We start from the raw sequence: 20,202 nt of genomic DNA on the forward strand, positions 1-20,202 counted from the left end.
TTCCTCTAAATTTGATTGGGCAACAAGTGGGGTAAGTGACAAATGCCTAAAGAAAATGTACTCTCAGATTGTGAGGCATTCTCTCAGGCTGTGGGTACTGTCAGGGGAGGAAGAGAGATGCTCAGGGAAGACCTGCTGGGGAAGGGGAGTCCTTCCTCCCTACCCCCAGACTGAAGAGGCGGGGAGGGGAGAGGTGATGGTGGTGATGAATCCAACCTGGCCTGTCTGGAAGCTTGGGCCAGCCTGGGGTGGAAGGGCCAGAGGGTTTGTAGCTGGGGATTCAAGATCACTGGATCAGGAGTCAGGAAATCCCAGGTTCTGGTCCTTGCTTTGCCAGAGCCTCTAAAGGCCTCAGTTTCCCCATCTGTAAAAGCTCTCACTGAAGCATCCGTTTGGCTTCCCATGACAAGGAAGGCATGGGGTTACCAGCCTAGAGGCTAGGTTGGGGAGAATAGCACCCCTGGATCTTAAACATGGCCCCAGGCAAAGTATCCCTGGCTGCACCCCACATGGGGGTGGTGGGAACTGGTGGTGCTCGTGGTGGCACAGTTGGAAGAGACAAAGAGGAGAGATGACTCCTTTCTAGAGGACCAATGTGGGCCTTTCCCCTACAACACTGTGTCAACAACTTAGTAATGCACAAATCCGAGGAGAACTACAACATATCAGTCATCAGGATTCGGTCTTAAAATGATCTGATGGCTGGAACAATGATGCAAAGGCACTAAGGCACTTTCCTGGGGATCAGATGTCCAACCCACAAATCCCTGCACTGGAGGTGTGAGATGAGGGAGGGTAGAAAGGACTCAGCAATGGGGATGTGTCACCAGGAGCATCATCCACAGGTGCTGGGAGGGTATGGGTGCAGGACAGAGAGAGCGGGTGACCCGGGTGACCCGGTGGTTACTGGGAGGGAGAGTTCAGTTTAGCACCAGGAGACATTTCTGCCCCACAGAGACCTTCCACAGTGGAATGTGCTGCCACAGGAAGAAATGAATTTCTCTCCACCCACCCTGGAGAGGCAGGAAGAAAGAATTCCTGCACGGAGAAGGCTCTGCTTTCTTCAAGATGTCACCATTCCAGGAGCAAAAAGAGGCAGGCTGGGTGGGGGCAAGAGGACAGTCCAGATCGGGGGTAGGGGACTGGATAGTGGGCAGAGGCCCTGAGGGCCTGATGCCTCTCTGAGTCTGGCCTGCCCAGCAAGTGCCAAGTTCACAGTGGGCACTCCACACAGGGCAGGTTGATTGGGTGCAGCCTGGGTGGGTGTCAGGTGTGTCCTGGCTCCCCCAGTGTCTGGGGCAGTGCCCTCAGCCCTCCCCGGGGACATAGGAAAGGTCTGGATGGAGAACTTGGCTCTCTTGGCTCAAAGGTGACCCTTTGAGGGTTTGCCCCAACTTGGATGTCCCCTCTGGGATACTTAGAGGACACGGACTACATGAAGTTAGAACCTGGGGGCAGAGCCGGGGGTGGGGGGAGACGGGCTACTTAGTATGGGCCTAAGAAGGTCCTTCACCCCATCCTGGACAACCCGCCCACCCCTCACCAGGCAGGACAGACTCGATCCAGACAGGCCCGTGACCGCGCAGCGTGAAGCCGAAGCTCTTGTTGCCCTTGTAGACTCGGACTGTCCTGGGGAGAAAGAAGGGGTGGGGTGGGGGGCTGGCAGCGTGCCCTGCCCTGGGGAGAGGGAGGCTGGGGGACGTAGGGGATAGAGATGTCCCGTGTCCTGCTCCCCTTAATCTCTCGTGACCCCCACCCCAGGTGTCCACGCCCCGACCCCGCGCCCTCTGCCCAGATCTTCATTCCAGCCCACTGACTAGGTCCGCGGCCCGTGCCCGCGCGCCCCGGGTACCTGCGCGTGCCCCCCGGGCCCGCGCGGCCGCCCAGCAGCGAGGCAGCCTTGCGCAGGGGCGGCTCGTCGGGGCGGCGCGGGGCGGCGCTGGCGCGAGTGGACACCAGGAGGCGCTCGGGGCGCTCCTCGCTGCGGCTCCGGCGCAGCCGCTGTGCGCCCTGCGCCCTTCGGGCGCGGCACAGCTTGCCCAGCAGACCCTGCGACACCACCTCGTCGAAGCGCGCCCGGTGCTTCTTGGGGATGAAGATCCTGCCGGCGAGGACCGCAGAGTCGGGGCGCGCCCCCAGACCGCGCCCCGATCGTGCCAAACCGCGGCCTAAAGGCTCCTTCTTGCGGGCGCCGCCCTAGGCTCTCGCGCCCCTACACAGGGGTAACAGGGGAATCAGCAGCCGGCACTCCAGTCTCCCCCCTCGGTGTCGGAACTTGTGCCCCAACTGGCCTGGGCCACACCAGAACCACGGTGCCCGGCTCTCCACCTCGGGAAAGTCACAATGGGACCATCCCCATTGCTGTGGCCTTGGGGAACCTCAGTGCCCCCAAAGCCCGTCCGTGCACCTGTTCCTCCTCCTGCCTCCCTCTTCCCATTTCTGGCCTCTCCCCTACGCACTCATTTCATGCCCTTGCACCTGCCCAGCCAAAGCCAGCCAGGGATCTCTGGCCACCCATCTTCTTACCTGATTCCAGGCAGCTCCGGTGGAAAAAAATGAAGCCGCTGCCTGGCCGGGATCAGACTTCCCCCAGACCCTCATCACACGCCCCGCCTTCCTGCTCGCTTCTCTGGCCAGCCCTTTCTACAGCTGCCGCCTCAGAATTTGCCAGGACGGCCACATCCAGTCCTACCTCTTACACTCTTGCCCCTGCTGTTGTCCTTGCCCCGTACACTCTCTCTGTTTCCTGGCTACACTGGGCTCGACCTTCAGCACCCAACGCTGGCCTTCCTTCAGTTCAATCCCACATGCTTCAGTAAGACCCTGCTGTCCGTGCCCTTGGGTTCAAAGCTGAAGGCACTGTGGTTCCTATTCTCAGAGGAGGAAGTGGTGAGAGGCAGTGGGGAGGCTTGGTTGGACTCTGTGTGGGGTCTACACCCTGGGATGATTCCCTAGTGCCTGTGGGTGTCTCCTGCGAGGCTGGAAGCTCTCTGAGGGCTAGTCTGTAGCTTGGCTGGGAGCCACAGTGACCGGTCAGGGTTTGACACAGGGGAGGGACTCAGTGACTCAGTAAACAGAGGGCCCACCAGCAGCACAGCCATACTTCCCAGTAATGGCACAGTTAATATCCTGGTGGACTCCCCTGTCCATGGCAGAGGATCCGGGGGGCTCAGAGGAGATCTGTAACTTTCCAGGGTGACACAGCTTGGACAGAAGGCCAGCCTCTGAGCCTCGGCACTGTGGCAGGACTCTGCCGAGGGCCTCTGAAGTTCTGGTGTCTAGTGAGGCCTCCCTGGCCGCATCCCAATGTTCCCTTCCATGTTCTCTGTACCAGGAGCCAGTGCCAAGGGCATGGTGGGGAAGAGGGAGGAAGACGGGAACAATGGTTCTGCAGCCAGCTGAAATACAACCCCTCTGAGGTCATCCAGTGGCTCCCAATCGGTTTCCCTGACCTCTATGGGTAGGATTAATAAGACCAGGCAGGTAGAATAAGCTGCCCGGTAGGAGGGAAGAGATGTGGGTCCTCCAGGAGGAGGGTGCATCAGGGTTGCCCCTCAGTGAGCTCTGCTCCAGGTCTGAACGTTCTAGGTGACCAGGAGGCCAAAATGAAAGTCCTGCTCAACTCCTCCAGGAGCATTCTGGCCTGATGCTCATCCTTGTCCACCCACAGCGATTCCCGAAAATCTAGAGCCTCAGCCTCATTCCCCAAATGGTCACTCAAGGTCTCTGGAGCCTGACACCTCCATCTGCCTGACCCACACATTCCCCACACCCTCCCAGACCCACCACATGCCTCATGCCCAGGCAAAGGAGGGATGACAAGCCAGAAATTGTCCACCTCACACTTTGGGCTCCAGCCCCAGGCTCCAGAAGGCCCTAGGTCCAACCTGGGCAGGGGCCAGATGACCATTCCAGCTCCACCCTCCAGCAGCAATTAGAAAAGACCTCCCGCCACCCCCCACCCCTGCCCCAGGGTGGTAACCATGGTGAGTCACCAACTGCACAGGTGGGAGAAGATTGGTGGCCTTTTCTCTGCTTGGTGTCCTTGGGACTAAGCCAGAGGCCAAGGCTGCCTTGTGAGGCCAGATGCCCTTCCTGGCCTGTGTTGGCCCTCCATGCAGCTCAGTCTGGCCAGGCACCCCAGCCCGGGTCTGCTCTGAAACCACTAACCCAGGAGAGCCAGGCACAATGGGGCCTCGTGGACCACTGTGGCAGATCACTGCTCCTCTGACCCTGACAGCATGGCTGCCCCAGGACTCCCAGGTCCCTGCCATGCCAACAGGCTTCTCTGAGACCACAGGACGCTTCCCTGGCCACACAATGACGTTCCAGTCAGTCAGTTCTGTTCCCTCTGCCTGGTGGGGTCAGGCGTAAATCCGTGTCCAGATTCCTCCTAGGGGCTGCCCTAGGGTCCTCTCTCTCTACCACATTCCCTGCCTCGGCTCTCTGGCCAGTTCCCTCGACCTGCCCAATTGTAGGAAGGAAAGAGAGCTTTTCAGTCCCAGCCCTTGGTCCCCCCTCCGATCCCCATCCCGACCCCCAGGGGCGCGTGCAGGTTCCAGGCATCCAACGCGGGGAACTCGCCCCCTTATGCCGGGTGGGTGTCCACCTCAGTGCCCCAGCCCCACCCCTTCTCAGGCCGCCCGAGGCGGGTCCGCCGCGCCTAGGGCGCACAGTTCCCGGGGGCGCGGGGCGCGGTAAGGAAACTACCGAAAGTGCCGAGAGAAGCCCTGGTCCTTCCCCATCTGGATTCGGCGACGGCGGCGTGGCAGGTGCCGACAGGCAGGGGTGGCTGAGCCCGCGAGCAGAGCGAGGGCGCCGCGACTCCACGAGTCACTGCCGGGCGAGCGCACTCGCCCCCTCCCGAGCCCTCCCGGCCCGCGGCCCGGCGCCCGCCCCCTCCGGTGGCCCCGCCCCGCCCCGCCCCCACGGGGGACCCTACAGCTAGCTCCGGGGGAACTGGGGGCGGTTCAGAGCTGTCAACGCTGCTTCCTCTCCGCTCCCTCCATCAGTCCCTCCCCAGGTGTCTCGCCTCCTACCTCGGGCCGGGGCGCCCAGGTCCCCTGCACCGTGGCGAGTCCCGGCCCCTGGCTGCAGCGAGACTGAACCCCAAGGTTCGGAAGGAGCCCCGACTTTCTTTTGTAGAGCATGGGAAGGCTTTCCGGAGGGCGTGGCCTTTGCGCTAGGTTTCAGGGAGTGGGTCAGCGAGGGGAAGCCCCCCTCACCTACCCGGGGGGAAGCGCTAATCAAGAAGCGGTTTTTGGGCGCCTGGGTGGCTCAGTCGGTTGGGCGACTGCCTTCGGCTCAGGTCATGATCCTGGAGTCCCTGGATCGAGTCCCGCATCGGGCTCCCTGCTCGGCGGGGAGTCTGCTTCTCCCTCTGCCCCTCCCCCCTCTCATGTGCTCTCTCTCTCTCATTCTCTCTGTCAAATAATAAATAAAATCTTAAAAAAAAAAAAAAAGAAGCGGTTTGTGAGGGAGGTTGAATGCCATTGCCACTGCCAGCCGCTGAGACTGAACTCAGTGGGGGGGGGGTCTAAGGATTTAAGGAGAGGAGGAGGGACCCCAGAGGTTTTGGTGCACCAGGGGAGTGCTTGAGGCTGGGAGGGGAAGAGGGAAGGGTTTGGGGTGGGACGCGAGGTGAGATTCTGGAATCACAGAGGAAAGGAGATCGGAGATCGTATGAGATCTGGTGAATGAGTGGAAATGAGGAGGGGCAGCCGGGCTGGGGCAACTCCCAAGTGGGGGTGTGGACGGAGGGCCTCCTACTGGGAGAGAGGGAGCTAAGGGGAGAAGAGGGGGATGACAAGAAAGGGAGTTTGGACCCTTCCTCTGGCTCTGGGGCTGCTACTCCCGGAAGTCAGAGCAGGAGTAGACCCCAGGGAACCCACTGTGTTGCCATTTTCTCCCTGATCCTGTCCCGCTTGCCTGCGGGGAAGGGCACATAGATACCGGGAGCCAGCCCAGGACTTCCTGAGCAGGGGCTCCTGGGAGGACATCAGCACAAGGCCAACCAGGAGTTGGCCATTACCCAGACAGACAGGAGCTGCAGAGACAGAAAACCCTGGGACCCTCCCTCTGTCCCAGTCACTGGGAGAAAGGGACATCTTACGTGGTTCTGCCTACAGGTTCCTGCAGCCGGTCAGACCTGGGGCTCGGTTCAGACCACGCTGCCCAACACACCTCAGCCCCGCATTCCTGGCCCAGCAAGACCACCACCCTCCCATGATCAGCCAGGGCTGCTTTTCTCCCCTGCAGCAACAGCAAGCCGGAACCAGAACGCATGCCACATCCTCCCAGGCCTGTCCTCAGCCCCGCCAGGGAGAGAAATGCCTGAAAACCTCTACAGTGATACGGCTCCCTGACATCTGCAAGGCCACAGCTGTCCCATCATGACAGAGCCACTTCGGGTACTTTGGTTCTGGGTGCGACGGCCCAGCATCCAGAACCAGGCCAGCCCAAAGGCTACGAAGACTGTCCACCTCACTGTGGGCAGAGGAGGAGTGAGCATGGAGCAAATGCTCATGCCTGCATCTGGACAGAGGCAGAAGTGCACACGCTGCCTTGGGGCCCGGTGTCCTTGTCATCCCCTATCCCTGTCCCTGTCTGTCCGCACTGCACGGCACCCCTCTGTCCCAGCGCCCCAGCACACAGGGAAGGCATCAGAAGGGGAGAGCAGCTGGTGCATCAGATAGCCCAAGACAACGGGGGGCGGGGGGTGGGGGGGGGGCCGGGGTCAAGCAACAGATGGAGTTTGCTGAAGTGCCCGCCCCCGCAAGAGGGTGCTACCAAAGGCAGATCACTCTGGGGCGGAAGCTGTCAGTTGGGGATTTTGCCCTGCAGGGGACATTTGGCACTAGCTGGAGACAGTTCTGATGGTCACAAAATGACAATAGGGATGGGGAGTGTGCTACCGGCCTCTAGTGGGTGGAGGCCAGAGACGCTGCTAAACATCCTACAACACACAGGCCAACTCCCAACCACAGAGGATTATCGGGCCCCAAGTGTCAAAAGTGCCATGGCTGAGAAAACCGCTCTAGGGAGAAAGACACCTTCCGTAGGGGAAGCCCACACTAACTGAGCACATACCATGTCCCACGGTTTCATAGAGTTCTCCCGATCACTTTGTATTATGGTGTCTCCGACACTGGTCCCTAAAGCAGAAGAGGATGGAGGGGGTACAGGTGTTCCCTCGCACCCTCCCCCCCATTCTCAGCTAATCTCTTTTCTGTGTCCTGTTGGCAGGGTCCATTTCTGTGATTGCCTACCAAGCACTCTGCTGGGAACACGTAAGGATGACCCACCCCGTTTTACAGACAGACTGTAGAGGTCAATGAACCTGCTCAAGGTTGCACAGCCCGTGAGTGGACTTGGGGGTCTGAGCGAGGTCTGTGGGGATTCCAGACTCCAGCTTCCTCCAGCACTGTCCCTGTGCTTCCTTCTCCTCCCACCCGCTGGCTCCTCCCTCTCCTTCCAGATTTCCTGAAACACCCAAGACCACACAGCTGCCTTTGCTTTCCTGCTCCCTCCTAACCACGTCACACTTCCCAAGCTGCCTGGCCTGGCCTGTCCTAATTAGAAAGTCATTTTGTCACTTCATCAAACTCGGATCCCTTTGGGGATAGACCCAAATTAAGCTCTGAGCTGCAGGGTGAACTGCCGTCATGGAGGAAGATGAGACCCTTTGCTTCCATTACCACCACTGACCCAAATCTTACGCTCACAGAAGCACTGTCCAAGAGAATTTTCTTCGATGATGAACACGTTCTAAAGGTGCACCGTCCTGCACTGTGGCCACGAGTCATATGTGGCTAGTGAGACTGAGAAGCTGAATTTCAAATCTGATTTAGTAGTCATTAAATTTAATCTTAAAAAGCCACATGTGGCTACCACGCTTCATGGTCTCACTGCTCCTTCTTTCTCCCCGAGCCTTCTGATTTGGCCACTGGGACCACCTCTCGGAGGCCACACAGTGACTTGGGTGGGTTCCAGCCTCTGCCAAGCTCACACACACACACACACACATGCACACGCATGCACACACATGCACACACACAGCTCCACTCACTGTTTGCGCTCACTCTCATGTAAACCCTGTCTCTCAGTGGGGTATCCGAAGGCCAAAACTGTTGCTCTTTGTGGCCACCCATCCTAGGCAAGGTGGTTCACAGCCCGGTACTGTCATGTACTCAGTGTTGGGTACAGAGTGGCACCACTCGCCGTGGCAGCGTCCACTTCTGTGGCTAGATGCCTGGCCCCGATGAACTCCTCTTAGGGTCTGTCTCTCCACCCCATAGGACATCCTGCCAGACAGACTCTGAGGGTCACTGAGCCACAGCAGTGGCACCTGCTGCCTCCTCCAGGGAGCCTACCCCGATTGCCGCCCTGCTAAGTTAGCCCTGGGCTGCTGGCACTCAGCCCTCAGAATCACAGATGACTGTATACCTGTGATTCCTCCCTGCCCCCTGAGAGCTCTCCCTTAGAAAGTTCTGCATGGGGATCGCTATTGCAACCCTGGAACCCAGCATGTGGGCCACCAGAGCCTGGGGGTGGGGGTGGGGAGATGGAGGGGAAGGAGGTGGGGTTGGGGTGGCTGAAGCCGCACTGCCAAGGTACCCCTCTCCCTGCAGAGCCCAGCTGGGCGCCGCCCCCCCCTCCAGCATCCTCCCCAATTTTCCTGTCGCACTTGACACACGCTGACAATAGAGGTTGCTGTTTCATCCTCCCCAGCAGTGCCCCGGGGATGCTGCGGGGACCGGGCATCCCCCGGTGTCCAGGGTTCCCGCTTCCCAGGCTCTAAATCCAGCACGCCCAAGGGGGCGCCTCCCCCACCCTGCTCTTCCTGACCCGCTGCCGGCGGTCGCTTGGGGACGAACTGCAGACGGGAAAGCAGGCGTGGGGAGGCAGACAGGCTGTCCTGGGAAGCAGAGGCGACACAGACCGAAGCCAGGGCAGCTCCGAAGGGAGATGAGGAGAATCGAGAGGGCCTCCAGCTGAGTCCGGCTGCTAGCAGCCTTGCGACACACGCATGCCAACTTCCCAGGGGACAGCCAGCCGCCCGCGCCCCTGGCCCAGCCCTGGTAGAGATGGGTGGGGTGGGGGGCTGTCCATCCATCACGCGCCCCCCCCACCCCGCCCCGGGAGCCCTCAGCACCAGCACATCATCTCCACTGCAAATTAGGCTGTAGGAATAACTTTTTTTTCCTCTCTGGATTTTCGTAGCAAGGGGCAGGCCCCTAACTCACCCCAGGCAGCTCATGGTGGCCTCTTTCGGTGGCCTTCTGTGCTCAGCTGCAGAGCCAAGCCGCTGCGCCCGCCCGGGCTTTGGGGGTGGGGGGGTGGTGGTGGCCAGCCCCGTCCCTGACATTGGCCAGGCCCAGAGGGAGGGGCAGGCTGCGGGGTGAATGGCAGCAAGGGGAGGGGGCAGGCTGAGCCCAGGAAGGGGGAGGGGGGAGGAGTCTCAGGCCCTGGAGGCACGGTGAGGAGAGAAAGGCGCCCCCACCCAGGATCCTGACAGGGAAGGCCTCACTCAGGCCCAGTGAGGGCCTGATCAAAGCTGTGCCGTGCAGGGCCGTGATGCCCTGGCAGGAAAGTGGGTGGGTGTGTGGGGGGGGCGGCTTGGGAGATTCAGGGGCCACTCCAAGTGTCAACTCACCAGGAATTTTTTTTCCTAAAGGATAAACTTACAGGGTCCAAAGCTGAGCAGAAGAACAGAAAGTGCACAGCTGGTGGGTTCACAGTCCTGTGACAGCCACTCATTAGCTGTGTGACTTTTGGGCCAGCCTCTTAACCTCTCTGAGCCTCAGTTTGCTTCCGGGAAATGGGGATAATAATAGCACCGAGATGATCCAGCCAGAGAGTGTTCCTCTAGGGCCCTGGCGATGCCAGCACACAGCTGGCATCATCAAAGGGCAGAGAGCACACACTGTTTCTAGCATGGGGATGTCCTTTCCGCAGGAGGTGGGTCCTCTCTGCAGCCTGTCCCAGCCCAGCATCTAGCAGCCTTTCTGTTCTCACAGCGATGCCCTGGGAGTGGGTCGGTATTGGGGCCCCGTCCGGTAGCAGGATGCGCAGTGCCGGGGGTGGTGGTGGGAGAGTGGGCACCACCGAGCGAGACACACCCTGCCTGCCCCTCCCTCCCTGCAACCGAGGTACCTGAGGTTGTCCAGGAGTGGTGTGCGGGCCTCGCGGGGCAGCTCCAGGGTGAGCGCCCACACCAGGTCATCTACCCGCTGCTCGGCCGCAAACCGCTTCAGGGCGGCAAACACCCGTTCCTTGGCAGTTGGCTGGTCCCCCAAGATCTCATCCACCTGCGCGGAAGGGTTTGGTGAATGACCACAGGGGACCAGAGCAGAACACTGCTCACCTCCTTCCCTTCCACCCTCAGTTTACCTCCATGGGACAGCTGACATGGGAGCACTGCCTGAGCTCTGTGGTGAGCTCTCTACCCAAATCACATTACCCACCTCCTAACAGACAGACAAGAGGACATGGCTAATATCTTCATTTACATCTAAGCACACGGAGGCTGGTGTAGGTGGAGTGACCTGCCCAAGGCCACGGGGTCAGGACTCAAACTCAGAGACAGCCCTTCTACTGAGTATTATAAGGATCAAAGGAATCAATACAAGAGCTTTACAACGTGCCAAGTGCTCAGTAATTGCTAGTTACTACTATTATAACACTATACTCCTTTCCACCACACTGTGCGCTGAGAGATCCCACAGAGAACATTCTGGCTCCACAGAAAAGCCCTGGAGTGTGTGCCTAGCCCTGAATTCGGACTCCCTCAGGGCTTCCTTGGGACTTCTGTTTTCTTCTGCTGTGTGTACCAACCAGCTGATACCAATCAAAGTACATCTACTCAGAGGAGTCCATGGCTCCATTGGAAAGGGACATGCAAGTAGGCACCATGTTTCTGGAGGCCAGCCTTGGTAAGTGCGTCCAGAGCCTGAAAATGCACCCATCACCTTACCCAATGATCTAGAAATGTATCCTAGAGATGTCCTGAAAGACAGGATGACGCACAATGATATTTGAGTGAAGAGGCTCACCTCTGTGTTGTTTATAACACGAAGACATTGGAAGCAATAGAGATATCTGATAATATGGAATAAATTGTTTTAGCACATCCATTTGGGGGATATTTGTAGTCCTGGCTATTCAGCTAAGAAAGAAGGAAACCCCAGGCTACGTGGGAGGCAGGATCCTGGCAGTTATGTGGAAGCCTTGGGCAGTTGGAGGCTCTGGTCCAGAGTTTTGGCTCTTGAAAAAACGATGCAGAGATGCGGGGACAGCAGAGCTTGTTGAGGGTGGTGGCCAAGCTCCACAGTGCACCCTGAGCAGACTCTTCCTGACAGGGTGATGAAGGACAGCTGGGCTCCAGGTTGCCGATCCTGTCCTGGTTCTAAGGCTGGATCTCCAGCGCGGATTCTGCAAACTGTTCCTCCCACAAATCCCTTTCCTGACTAAGTTAGCAGGGTCAATGTCTGTTGTTTGAGAGCCAAGTTCACTTGATACTCTGTAGTACCGGATAGCGTTGATTCTGGGGTGAGCATTTTTTCATATTCTAAAATCTCTGAAATCATGATGTATCTTATGGCTAGCTGCCATGCATATGGATGTGGTCGTAGGTGTTCATATTGTTACTTACACTGACTTATGTGCATTGCTGGTACTAAATATGTTCATATAAGTCTAAAGCCCTTTTCTAATAACTACTAAATTAACTGACAAGTAGGTGATAAGGAAGTATGTGTCATGGGTTTATTGCCAGGGGTATTTCTTTTTTTTTTTTTAAGATTTTATTCATTTATTTGAGAGAGCATGAGCTAGAGAGAGCATGAGAGGGGGGAGGGTCAGAGGGGGAAGCAGACTCCCTGCTGAGCAGGGAGCCCGATGCGGGACTCGATCCCGGGACTCCAGGATCATGACCTGAGCTGAAGGCAGTCGCTTAACCAACTGAGCCACCCAGGCGCCCCAGGGGTATTTCTCTTTTTGTGATAAAAAAATGGGATGTCTTTCAATTGACAATGTTTTCAATTTGATGCAATGTGGTACTTTTTGGCCAGAAAGAATGATGCTGTAGATACTTATTGAAAACAATGAGGGGCTGAGGCCCCTGGGTGGCTCAGTCGTTAAGCATCTGCCTTCAGCTCAGGTCATGATCCCAGGGTCCTAGGATCGAGTCCTGCATCAGGCTCCCTGCTCAGAGGGGAGTCTGCTTCTCCCTCTGCCTGTCTCCAACCCCTCCGCCGACTTGTGCTCTCTGTCTCTTGCTCACTCTCTTTCACTCAAATAAATAAATAAAATCTTAAAAAAACCAAAAACCCATGAGAGGCACCTGAGTGGCTCAGTTGGTTGAGTGTCCAACTCTTGATTTCAGCTCAGGTCATAATCTTGGGGTCCTGGGATTGAGCCCTGCACTGGCCTCCATGCTCAGCGAGGAGTCTGCTTGAGGATTCTCTCCCTCTGCCCCTCCCCCTGCTCTCTCTCTAAAATAAATAAATCTTAAATAAAAAATAAAACCATGAAATGGAGAGTGATGGCCAAGGGTGTGGGAGTTCTTTTTGGGGTGACTAGCGTGTTCTGAAATTGATCATGGTGATGGTTGCACAAATCTGTGAATATACCCAAAACCACTGGACTGTACACTTTAAATGAGTAGATGGTATGATATGTGAATCTATCTCAATAAAGCTGTTATAAGATATACAGAAAAATGGGGCGCCTGGGTGGCTCAGATGGTTAAGCATCTGCCTTCGGCTCAGGTCATGATCCCAGGGTCCTGGGATCGAGTCCCACATCGGGCTCCCGGATCAGCGGGGAGCTTGCTTCTCCCTCTGATCCTCTCCCCTCTCATGCTGTTTCCTCTCGCTCGCTCTCTAAAAAATAAATAAAATCTTTAAAAAAAAAAAGATATACAGAAAAATGTGATAAACAGGCAAGTGAGAAAAACAGTTTACAAATGGAATACACAGTGTTATATTTTTAGACATATATGATTACACATATATCTAGGAATTGGAAATATTCACTAAGTTTTATAGTAATTTGGAGTTTTTTTAAATAAGTCAATGGTTTCCATCTTTTCTATAGTGAGCTTATATGGGGGCGCCTGGGTGGCTCAGTTGGTTAAGCGACTGCCTTTGGCTCAGGTCATGATCCTGGAGTCCCGGGATCGAGTCCCGCGTTGGGCTCCCTGCTCAGCGAGGAGCCTGCTTCTCCCTCTGACCCTCCCCCCTCTCATGTACTCTCTCTCATTCTCACTCTCTCAAATAAATAAATACATCTTTAAAAAAATATATAGTGAGCTTATATGACTTATACAGTCAGGAAAAGGAAGGCATGTTATCACTGTTCCTTTTTTTCCCCTTTATTTTTTCTGTGGTAAAAATGCACATAACAGGGGCACCTCAGTGGCTCAGTCATTAAGCGTCTGCCTTCGGCTCAGGTCATGATCCCAGGGTCCTGGGATCGAGCCCCGCATCGGGTTCCCTGCTCTGCGGGAAGCCTGCTTCTCTCTCTCCCACTCCCCCTGCTGTGTTCCCTCTCTCGCTGTGTCTCTCTCTGTCAAATAAATAAAATCTTTAAAAAAAAATGCACATAACATAAAACTACCATTGTAACCATTTTAATGTGTACAATTCAGTGGCATTAAGTACCTGCCACGGCGTGGTGTAACCATCACCACCGTCCAGTTCCAGAACAGTTTCATACTCCCCCAAATGGAAACTCTGTGCCCATGAAGAACTCACTCCCCACTCCCCTCTTCCCCAGCCCCTGGTAACCACTAATCTGTTTTCTGTCTCCATGGATTTGCTTCTACTGGATACTTCTTGTGAGTGGAATCATAACAGTATGCGGCTTTTGTGTCTGAAATGGTTAGTTTTTGTTTATGCAGCAGTTAAGCATTGTCTGTCCGTGCTCCATGAGAGCCCTCCCTTGATAGTAAGGGGTTCTGGGAGTGTAGCTGGACACCGATGCCCTGAGCTGACCCTGAAGCGCAGGTGGGAGGCTGGGCGATGGAGTGAGTGTGTGGGTTTGCCGTGCCTCTCTCTCAGGGGAGGGTGGGCGCAGTCTCAGCCAGAGCTAGGGCTGTTCGTACCACATTCATCACCTTCCATCCACCCCCAACGTCCACAGACAGCATCCTTCCCCACCACCCTCCGCTGTCAGAGGTTGAAGAGCTTCCGCCTTCCTGGCCAAGGTCAGCCCTCCAGTCCACAGACACCCCACTGCCCCACCCATCCCCACCTTCTCTTCCTCCACCTACTTGCCACTCGGCTCTCAGCTCGCGAAAGTCACCTCCTCAGGGAGCCTTCCTGACCACTGTGGCCAAGCGGCCCCCATCTCTCTCTCTCATCTCCCTGTTTATTTCTTCACTTCCTTGATCATGATCCCCAGATAGCTTGTTTATACATTTGTACACTTCCTCGCTGGCTTTTCCCCATAGGGACACCCACTGCATGGGAGTAGGTTCCCTGCCTGTCCTCATCACAGCTGTCTCCCGGGGCCCTGGGGCATCACAGGTCCAATCATCAATGATGGCAAAACACATGGATTTCAGTGTCTCTACTACCTCCTTCCCTTCAGCTTATATAAATGTTCGAGTCTCTCCCAACCTATAAATACATGAGTACATAAAGTCCTTCTTACCCTGCAACCCGAGCATCCTCTTACTTTTCCTGGCCCAAAGCTGTCTACATTTGCTAGTTCTATCCAGTTGCCCTGACCCACTGCAGGGCGCCCCCTAGTGGCAGCACTCCATGGCAACTCTCTGGGCAAGGACCCCAAATGGTGACTTCTGGACCTCGATCTTCAGCCCAGAGCTTGCCCCAGAGCTTCAGAACTGCATGTCCAACTCCTTCCTAGATAGTTGCACAAGGGGGTTAAGGCTGGCTTTCCAGAGGCGGTGACAGAAGCAGGGGGCTTCGGGGGCCTCATGTCTGAGTCCTAGCACGTGCACCCCACAAACTCTGTGTTGCTGTCTCCTCCATCTGACATGACCTGCCGTGACGGCCTGAGACCCAGACCTGAGGTCTTACTCCCGCCCAGCCCCAAGCACAGGGCTTGGCACATAGTAGGCCCTCAGTGAATGTTCATGGAGCTGAACCCAAGAGCCACAGATGGCCGGCTGTCCTCTCGCTGCATTTCCTGCTGACCTCAGTTTCCCTGGCGGTGAGTAGGGCAGGCCTCAGCACCAACGCCCCCACCTCATGCACCCACTGTGCCAAGGAAGGTTAGTGGTTTTGCGATCAAAGTCAGCGGCAGCCTCAATTCAAAGGAGAACATGGCTAGCTGGAAAGACTTTTACGTAAGAAAGAGGAAAAAATAGTTCCTCCCCCCTGGGTCCTGTGCCACAGTGTGGTTTTGGTGTCAACCTACATTTAAGCGTGAGGCACCATCACGGGACACTAATGGATTTTCTCTTAAATATCAGAATCTTCAAGGAGAAAAAACTGGGGCAGGGAGAGCGCCGGTGAGAACCCGGGAGCTAATTGTCAGAAAGCCCTTGCTTGTCCTGAGGCAGTCTCTTCTGGGGATTTGCTCTCGGTTTTTGGAGGTGCTTGGTGAGCTCAAACCAGAACCCACCGCTCCCACTCCCCCTTGTCAGAACACACATCCTGGCTGGCCTGGGCAGCCGCTCACCACCCTGGCCCTGCCTTGCGGCCAGGTCTGCAATCCATCCTGCCCTTCTGGGGGCTCTCACCGTGCCCCCTTCCAACTCTCCAGGGGTCAGATGGAGTCTGGGACAGGCCTTGGGTTCTGTAGCAGTTCATCTGGAATTATAGCAGACATTACCAGTTGCTGCGGTCTGAATGGTGGTGCCCCGCCCCCCCCATTCATATGTTGCAAACCTACTGTCCAATGTGATGGTATTAGGAGATGGGGCCTTTGGGAGGGGATGAGGTCATGAGGGTGGGGTCCTTGTGAATGGGATCAGTGCCCTTATGAGAGAGAGCCCGGAGAGCTCCCAGCTCCTTCCCTCCCGTGAGGACACGAGAGGTCTGCCACCCAGAAGAGAGTCCTCACTCCACCATGTTGGCACCCTGATCTTGGACGTCTGGCCTCCAGAGCTGTGGGAAATACATTCCTGTGGTTTCTAAGCCATCCAGTCTGGTATTCTGTTACAGCAGCAGGGACGGACTGAGCCACTCGTGCTCATCAATATTGCTAGCTTCCCTCCCCTCCCTGGGTGCACAGAAGACGGCATTTCCCAGCACCCTTTGGGAGCAGTGGTGTGACTAGTTCTGGCCAATGAGCGCCGGCTGCAGGTGCAGCACTTTGCTCCCTCTCTGAAGTCCTTAAGGGCTGATGGGCACGTTTCCACGCTCTCTTCCTCCTCTACAGAAACTCCTGAAGCTGCACTTTGAGATGGGGGCGCCTGGCATGTTGAGGCCTCGTGCAGAGGTCAGCCAGCCTGGAGAGCGCCTGAACTTTTAGAGGACTTCGTGTGGATGGAGAATAAACCTGTGGGGTGTGCAAAGGCACCAAGATGTTTGATGTCTGTTATAACAGCAAAGCCTGTTCTGGGGATAGAAAGAAAGCCACATCTTCTGAGGAGCTGGACACCGGTGAGGCCAGAGCTGAGTCGTGTGTGTATGTGTGAGTGACCGCATATACTTGGCTACAGAGGCTGGCCTGCTCCGGGGCCATGGGCTGAAAGGCTCAAGCTGGGGTCCTGCCCAGACAAGGGGTCATGTCAGGGTACATGGTGGAGGTGAAGCTCCTGAGGGGGTTCAGTTTAGAAGGAGGGACTGGACCAAGCTTGGGCACTGGAGAAGGCCAGGTGAATGGAGATCTTATACCTGGGCAGTGGGCTGGGAACCAGCTCTCTAACAGCAGGGCTCCCAGCCCTCTGCCCCCCAAAACTTCATGGCCATGCTCTGCCAAGAGAATGAATGAGCAGTGCCCTTTCCATGGAGGACAAGGGAGGGTGTCTGTGAACTCAAGTGTCCCAGTCATCAAACTGAGTTTCCAAGATCTTGGGCTGGGCACCCACATCTGAAGGCCCCGGAGGACAGGTATATGAGGGCAGAGGGCCTGAGGTAGTTACTGCAGTGACACCTTCCAGGGGGCCCCAGTGGACCATACTGGTCAGCCTCTTCCCTGTGTTACATCCAGGTTTCTTGGATTTCCCTGGATTTGTCCAGAAAAGGGCCAGGTTTCTGCAAATCGGGGATTGCTCAGGATTCTGGCCGGAGGACAACTCCATCCTCAGATGTTCTTTTCCAGCTCTGGGTCTCTACCTCTCCTGGTGGCCACCCTTTGCTTCCTGTAGGTGACTCAGACCTTGGACTCCTCTTGTGGCTAAGGATGTTGGCCATTCCAGGATCTGACTCTCAGTCCTCGGGGAAGCCCTAACTTTCCACCTGCCACCCCTCAGGGTCTGTTCCTGCCAAAGTCTGATAGGAAATGCCTTTGGAAGGTCAGGGGGCTTGAACCAGGGCCTCCTGTTGCCAACTAGCAAGCCAGACTACTGTGTAAGGCAGGGCCAGGCCCCAGTTTTGTGGGGGCTTGAAACAAGTGTGGCTCTTCAAAAAAAAGAACACTATGTGCTATTGTCTGAATGTTTGTGTTCCTCCCAAATTCATATCTTAAAATCCTAAGCCCCAACGATGATGGTATTAGGAGGTGGGGCCTCAGGGAGGTGCTTTGGTCATGAGGGTGGAGCCCTTATGAATGGGATTAGTGCCCTTGGAAAAGAGACCCCGGAGAGCTTCCTTGCCCCTTCCACCATGTGAGGACACAGTGAGAAGCCCCCAGCTATGGACCAGAAAGTGGCTCTCACCAGACACTGAATCCACTGGCCCTGAGATCCTGGACTTCTTGCCTCAGAAATGTGAGAAATACACTGAAATAAATGCCTGTTTTTCCTAAGCCTCCCTGTCTCTGGTATGTTGTTACAGCAGCTGCCACAGACTAAGACACTGTTAGTAATACAGGCAATAAGAGGAATGACCCATGGCCACATGACGTGGATGAAAGTCACAGCAAAGTGTTGAGCACAAGGAGCTCAGCACCAAAGAGTACATGCTATGTATTCAGTAATATAAAGTTCACAAACGGGCAAAAGTCATCTATAACGACACAAGTCAAAATAGCAGCTACCTCTTCATGGGGTGGACAGACAGAGAAAGGAGCACGCGGGAACTTTCTGGGGTGAAGGAATCATTCTGTTTTCTACACTCTATCTATATTCTGTCAATCTGCATTTTGATCAGGGGGTGATTACAAGGGTGAGGGCATCTGTAAAATCCTGTAAGCTGTACACTTAATGTACTTTACTGTACACCTGTGCATCTCAATAAAAGAGAAAAGCAACCCCCACAAAACCACACAGAATCACAAAATTAGGTACAGGGCCTTGAAGCTCGCACGTCATATTTCTGTTAAGTATGTCCCGAGAAGACTCCTCAGCTCCGGGCCCACGCTAGGCCCCAGAAGAGCCTGCCCAGCTGCCGGGGGGACCCTGCCAACCACGCCCCACCCCTCGTTTGTCCTACCTTGCGGCTGAACTCCTGGGCCTTGCACCTGCGCTCCCGGTGCACGGCCTCGGGGCGTTTGCGGTGGGCCAGGCGCAGAAGCTCTCGGCCCAGGGAGAGGCCTCGGCCGGGGCGCGGGGGCCGCAGGGCTGGGGTCGGGGACGCATGGCCGGATCCCGCGCCTGGGTCGTCGCCGTCGGGGCCCGGGAGCACACCGAGGCTGGGCGGCACGCGCGGGCAGCGCCGGGCCAGGCGCACGAGGCGCTCGCGGCTCAGGCCACCCACCGCCAGCCCCTCCACCTCCAGGATCTGGTCCCCGGGCCGCAGACCCCCGGCGTGTGCGCTGCTCCCTTCTGTCACCTCCAGGACGAAGCAGGGGCCCGAGCCGCCCAGCCGGAAGCCGAAGTCTTCGGGCCAGCCCTGGTTGGTGGCCGGCATGGCAGCGCTGGAAGTGCGGCTGGAGAGAGAGAGAGAGACACCGCACAGCGGATTCATTTTGGCCCTGTCCACCGCGCTGCAGGCCACTTAAAGACCCAGGAGATGCGCCAGTCTGGGCCTCTGCTTCTCTCTGCCTCTGGGTGGAGGATTAGGTCTTAAGATAGTGTCTCAACTCCAGGATCCAGCTGTGCCTGAAATTCACCAACGTCCATGTGACAAAAGGACTTCTCAGTGACATGAGCTCACAAATTCCTACTGACTTTGGCGGGTATTTGCCTTTTGAATTGTATGACTCTCCTTTTTGACTTCCTTGGGGAAGCATGGTATGGCTGATTTGGAGGTCTCTGAGCTCCTGGGTCTAGGGGAGGGGGTGCCTCTGTCCTCCAAAAGAGGCCAGATGGTGTGGGCTGGTGAGTGGGCGGGAGACACAAAAGTGAACATTAATAAAGGGAGACCTCCTAAAACGGAGTCAGGAGGCCAGAAGGGGGAGCCATACAATTCTCCCTCAATTACAGTAAGGATTATCTATTCCAAAGCCGGACAGAAGAATCATCAAACAGAAAAGAATCATCGATTACAAGTCCAACAGGAAAAGATGTACATTGCCTCTCCTACAAGAAAAGGACCACCCCTGCAACTCAGCCAATGAGGAACCATGATCACCCCCATCTCTTGCTTCTCTCCAATGGACTTCTGTTCAAAACCACCCCTCCCAGCTTCCTTGTTCTTCTCTATAAAGTTCCTCTCCTTTGTTTGTTGGACTCGTCTATGGCTTTTGCCATAGCTTGCTTGTCCTGAATTGCTATTCTCTACCATTCCTGGGTTAACCCATTTTTCCTGGAAAAATAACTTTTATTTTTGAGGTTAACAAACTCAGCCCAGGGAGGCAAAGGTGACTGTCCTGGATGGAACAATCTATATGTGTTCCTGTAGGTCTGTTTAGGGCAGGGGTTTTTCACAGTCCACGGACAGCCTCTGAAACTGTAGGCCGTATGTGGTGTGAAGGCTCTGTTTTCCGGGGAAGGGTTCTTAGTTCAAAGGACCTCCTGACTCTGGCTTCAGAGAACGTCTGAGGGCTGGATTTGAAGGCCCTCCACATGGAGTCATCTGCCCATAGCTCCCTCTCCCAAGACACCTGAACACGTCTTAGCGGCTGGGGAATTGGGGCGAGGAGGAGACCCGGGGTTCCAGCAGCATTGTGGACTAGGAAGAACCAGGGACACTTAAGGGACAACCAGGGAGAACCGGTCTCACCGGGACACCAGAGGACAGTGTG

General features: G+C 56.1%; 1 protein-coding gene across 2 annotated transcripts in view; it reads right to left on the minus strand.

Annotated features, from left to right (window-relative positions):
- LOC110571926 (Grid2 interacting protein) overlaps positions 1 to 18,926 on the minus strand; it is a 33,349-nt gene extending 14,423 nt beyond the window's left edge. Inside the window, exons 1-4 of one of the 2 annotated variants that reach the window (XM_021680122.1) lie at positions 18,510 to 18,926; positions 10,156 to 10,310; positions 1,853 to 2,101; positions 1,544 to 1,629 (exon numbers count right to left, since the gene is read on the minus strand). In XM_021680122.1, coding sequence (XP_021535797.1) covers positions 1,544 to 1,629; positions 1,853 to 2,101; positions 10,156 to 10,310; positions 18,510 to 18,926 — 907 coding nt within the window. Of the gene's footprint in view, positions 1 to 1,543; positions 1,630 to 1,852; positions 2,102 to 4,710; positions 4,746 to 10,155; positions 10,311 to 18,509 lie in introns of those variants that run through there. The other variant, XM_044915732.1, reaches the window with a different exon arrangement.
- Between the last annotated feature and the right edge of the window lie 1,276 nt (positions 18,927 to 20,202).

Source organism: Neomonachus schauinslandi, chromosome 5, assembly GCF_002201575.2.
Source record: "Neomonachus schauinslandi chromosome 5, ASM220157v2, whole genome shotgun sequence".
NCBI lineage: Eukaryota > Metazoa > Chordata > Mammalia > Carnivora > Phocidae > Neomonachus > Neomonachus schauinslandi.